The 3,880-nt window shown below is 56.9% G+C and overlaps 2 protein-coding genes across 2 annotated transcripts; both read right to left on the minus strand.

The window, feature by feature from the left end:
* Positions 1 to 35: 35 nt before the first annotated feature.
* Positions 36 to 2,928, minus strand: ACA1_130300 (BTB/POZ domain containing protein; the record flags this gene model as incomplete). The annotated part of the gene is made up of 10 exons (XM_004336810.1): positions 36 to 413; positions 497 to 720; positions 924 to 990; positions 1,085 to 1,227; positions 1,318 to 1,467; positions 1,567 to 1,645; positions 2,009 to 2,211; positions 2,281 to 2,412; positions 2,532 to 2,666; positions 2,820 to 2,928. The coding sequence occupies 10 exons, from the start codon at positions 2,926 to 2,928 to the stop codon at positions 36 to 38; spliced, it is 1,620 nt and encodes a 539-aa protein (XP_004336858.1).
* Positions 2,929 to 3,528: 600 nt separating this feature from the next.
* On the minus strand, positions 3,529 to 3,789 carry ACA1_130310 (sterol desaturase; the record flags this gene model as incomplete). The annotated part of the gene is made up of 1 exon (XM_004336811.1): positions 3,529 to 3,789. One exon carries the CDS (start codon positions 3,787 to 3,789, stop codon positions 3,529 to 3,531), a length of 261 nt encoding a protein of 86 aa, XP_004336859.1.
* Between the last annotated feature and the right edge of the window lie 91 nt (positions 3,790 to 3,880).

The following is a 3,880-nucleotide window of genomic DNA, read 5'->3' on the forward strand; positions in this document are numbered from 1 at the left end:
GAGGTCGAGAATCTCGTACTGGCCGGCGGCGGCCATCAGCGCGCTCGCCCCGTCTTGACCCACGCCCGATCGCTCGAGCCACGCCACGGCCGCGTCCAGCGCGCTGCTGTTGGCGAACAGCGGCCGCTGCCCTGGCTGCCCGCCACCAGCCGGCGCCGAGCTCGGCCCACTCGCGCTGCCGGCCGCAGCGGGGGTGTCCCGGGCTGAGCTGGAGGAGCCGCCGCCTCGAGGTGGACGCCGTAGACAAAGTCGAGCAGCAGGTTGAAGGTGGCCGGCGACATGTTGGGGATGGGGATCGTGAGCAGCGCGTCGGACGTACGCTGGGCCTCGCGCATACCGAGCGTGAACATGGCCTTGAACACCGCCGATCGACCCGCCAACAACAGCTTGTGCGCCGTCACCGTCTGATTGTCCTGTTGTCGTGTGCGTGTGCGGTCGTGCGTGTGTCGTGCGCGAGTGAGACGGCTGCGACGGAAGGAAAGGTGGAGGAAGCCACTCTCTCTCTCTCTCTCGCACCTCGGTAGGGGAAGGAGAAGGTGACGTCGTGAAGCGACTTGTCGTCGCGCCACACGGCGAACGAGCCCAATTGAACCACCGTGCGGCGAATCGGAGCGAGGTACTCGGGGAGGTGCGCCGTCGTCGTCGAGATGGCGGTGGTGTCGGGTTGCGGCTCGGGTATGGCAGGCGGAACGACTGCAGTCCCACTGTAGATTTGCTCAACTGCATCAAAAAATGGTGGCGTGTGAGTGCCTGTACGGCGCGTGTCGTGTCGTGTCGTGTCGTGTCGTGTCGTGTCGTGTCGTGTCGTGTCGTGTCGTGTCGTGTCGTGTCGTGTCGTGTCGTGTCGTGTCGTGTGCCATGTGTTCGATGATGAAAGCACAACGGTGTGTGCAGAGGGAGCAATAAAGACCAGGCGAATGCACCTCCAAACACGAGGCAGTTGAAGGCGGTCAGAATCGTGAGCGCACTGTCCTTGTTCTCCTGGAGCTCCTGCAGAAACAAATAAAACTGAATTAATAAAAATGCAATGAATAATAAGATTAAAAGATAATTAATATCAAACAAAAAGAAAGAAGAGAAAGACCTTGAAGAAGAGGGAGAGGCCATCGGCGTCGATGAAGAACTGTCGCTTTTCGGCCTTGTCCATGAACATGAAGGTCAATGCGAGCAGGGGCTTGAAGCCGTGTCCGTCTTTACCGCGCACCGAGCAGCACACCAGGCTCTTCACTGAACAAACCAAGCCTAAGCTCTCTACAATACGACACAACGCAACACACGACACTCGCACACGACACGCACACGACTCGCCATGCGTACCTCGAGCTCTCAGCTTCGTCACTCTGGGGTGGTAGACCTTGAGCACATCCGGGCGTTTGGGGAATTCGGTCTTGCACCTGGCGTGGTAGAGTAGATAGCGCCAGACCGTGGGCAGGCATTCCTCTCGGATGACCTCCATCAGCGTGACCTCTGTATGTGCGTGTGCGGTTGTGCGTGTGCGGTTGTGCGTGTGCGGTGAGACTTGGTGCCAGGCCAATCCCACCTCGGGCATTAGTTGGGGGGGGGTACCGTGTTGGGCCATGCTCATCAGTGCTTCGGAGAGGAAGCGCGAAGAAAAGTTTGAGCGCGCGTAGGTGTCGATGTAGTCCTTTATAAATGTCGGCAGGGACACCAACGCGAGCAGACTCGCGCCCTCGGCTTCATTTGCAAGGTGGTACCACATGTATATATGTATATTAAAAAGACACGCATAAAGACATGTTGTCATCATCAGTCCATCAAACATTCAATGAAACGTGGAGCAGAAGGTGTTTTGCAATATTGCGTCTACGTACCTGAAGATGCCATGCAATGTACAATGCCGCCTGCATTTGCCTTTGCCCATAAGCACTGGCCAGCTTTCACCTGTCAAACATTCGTGTCGTGGTGGCCGTGTCGTGTCGTGTCGTGTGTCGTTGGTCTCATCAGAAAAGGCACCAGCGCACAAGATCACTGGCCAGTGTAATCGCACCTGAAAGATGTCGCATATGACCGGGATGAGGTCGCAACTGGCCAGCGCCAGGGTGCGCGTCAGATCGGTGGCCATGATCCACAGGCACGAGGTCGCCCATCGCAGCCGCTGGCGCTTGGACTCGGCCAGCGGCGTGCGGCGGAGGAAGCCGGCCACGACCTCGATTCCGTCCTTGTTCGCCACGTGATCGCACGTGGCCTTCACTGCACCCCCCCCCCAATGTAAGTGCCGTGTGTCGTGTCGCGTGTTTCGTTTGTGGTACGGGCTCGCACCTTTGACAGAGTGGGCCAGCACCCGCAAGAACTTCTTCTGTGCGTAGTCCAGGTCCGGCTGTGGCGTCACGTCGGCGATCCGGCGCAACAGGTGCTCGATCACTGCCTCGCTCAGCACAAGCGCGCTCGCTCCTGTGCTCCCGCCTGGTTGCGGTTTGTATGCCCATATCAGACGCCCGCACTCTGCCCGCACACACGGCACACACGGCACACACGAAAGAAACGACACACACGGCACACAACACACGCACCCTGTTCCATGATGGGTGCCAAGGCTGCTGCGGCGTGGGCCTGCAAGAGGAGCCGGTACTCCTCATTGGCCACGGCGCCGGAAAGCACCTGCACTGCCTTTTGCTTCGTCTCCGCCGTCGTGCCTTGCTTCCACTCTGCGTCATTTGAAATGAGTAAATAACTATTCCTGGTTCTCTGGTATCTGCAAACACAAAGGCAATGATAATATAACTAATAATATAATAAAATAAAATAAAAATTTAAATAATCAATTTTTGTGCGGCGGAAGTGGGGGGGGGCGCGCGCACCAGTGGCTTTGATCTGCTTGAGTTTGGCCAGGGCCAAAAGGAGCACCGCTTCGGCTGTGTCTCCGGTTGAGATTTGGGCGAGTGCCCGCTGTATGTCCTCTTCCTGCATGGGTTGGTATGCGTTGTATTGATCTTTTCTTACGTCACCCAACCTCTTTATCTCTTCCTATGTACAACTTTTGTCCACTCCGGAGTGGTGGTTGAACGTTGTTGGAGCTAGGTAGTTTTGTTGAGGCTAGTGTGTGAAAGGTAGTAGTTGTAGTGGTGAAGAAGAAGTGATTTACTAAGAAGTCGCTGTACATTATTTATACTTGATCCGTCCACCTCTTCGTTTGCCTGCGTTTGCTCTCGTGTCGACATGGTCCACCTGGCGCTTTCCTGTCGACACCGAGGATCTCACGAATGTCAAGTCGCGCTCCTCATTGCTCACCCTGCTCCCTCTTCGATGGCATCAAAACAACAAACCTTCAACATAACCTGCTTCAAGAAGAAGGTTGCGAACGTGTATGTGGCGTCGGCAGTGTCGCCAGCTTGCTGCCACGGTTCCACTGGAACGCTGACGACTCGACTCCAACAAACGTTCGGTCCCCTTCCCTGGTGATCACTTTCACCCAAGCCATGCAACAACTTCTCTCCCTTTTCTAAATAGACAACATTTATTTAGTGATGTATCAGAAATCAGACATTGTTGACAGCTCTTCGACACGATCTAACCATCTACGCGGCGATGGGCGATGAGGGGCTTGTGTCGGGTCCCGTGGAGGTGGTCGAGGAGGCCCACGAGGCCGAAGTTGGAGTTGAAGCTGAGGTGGTGGTGGTCGTGGAACCGGGGGCTCGACAGGCCGCGGAGCCATGGCAGGGCGTAGCCGCAGTGGTGGTTCGAGGTGCCGGTGACGGCGATCGCGGTCCACACCCACACGGTGGCCAGGTGGCTGCCCATCAGCAGCGGGCCGGCCAGGAGCGGCAGCATGTTGGACACCACGTACTCCACCGGGTGCGCGTACTCTGAGGCGATCGAGATCGGCGCCCTGAANCGTGATGAATCTTGTGGATCCGCTGAT

This window comes from Acanthamoeba castellanii, assembly GCF_000313135.1.
Source record: "Acanthamoeba castellanii str. Neff unplaced genomic scaffold scf7180000084698, whole genome shotgun sequence".
In the NCBI taxonomy this organism is placed as follows: Eukaryota; Discosea; order Longamoebia; family Acanthamoebidae; genus Acanthamoeba; species Acanthamoeba castellanii.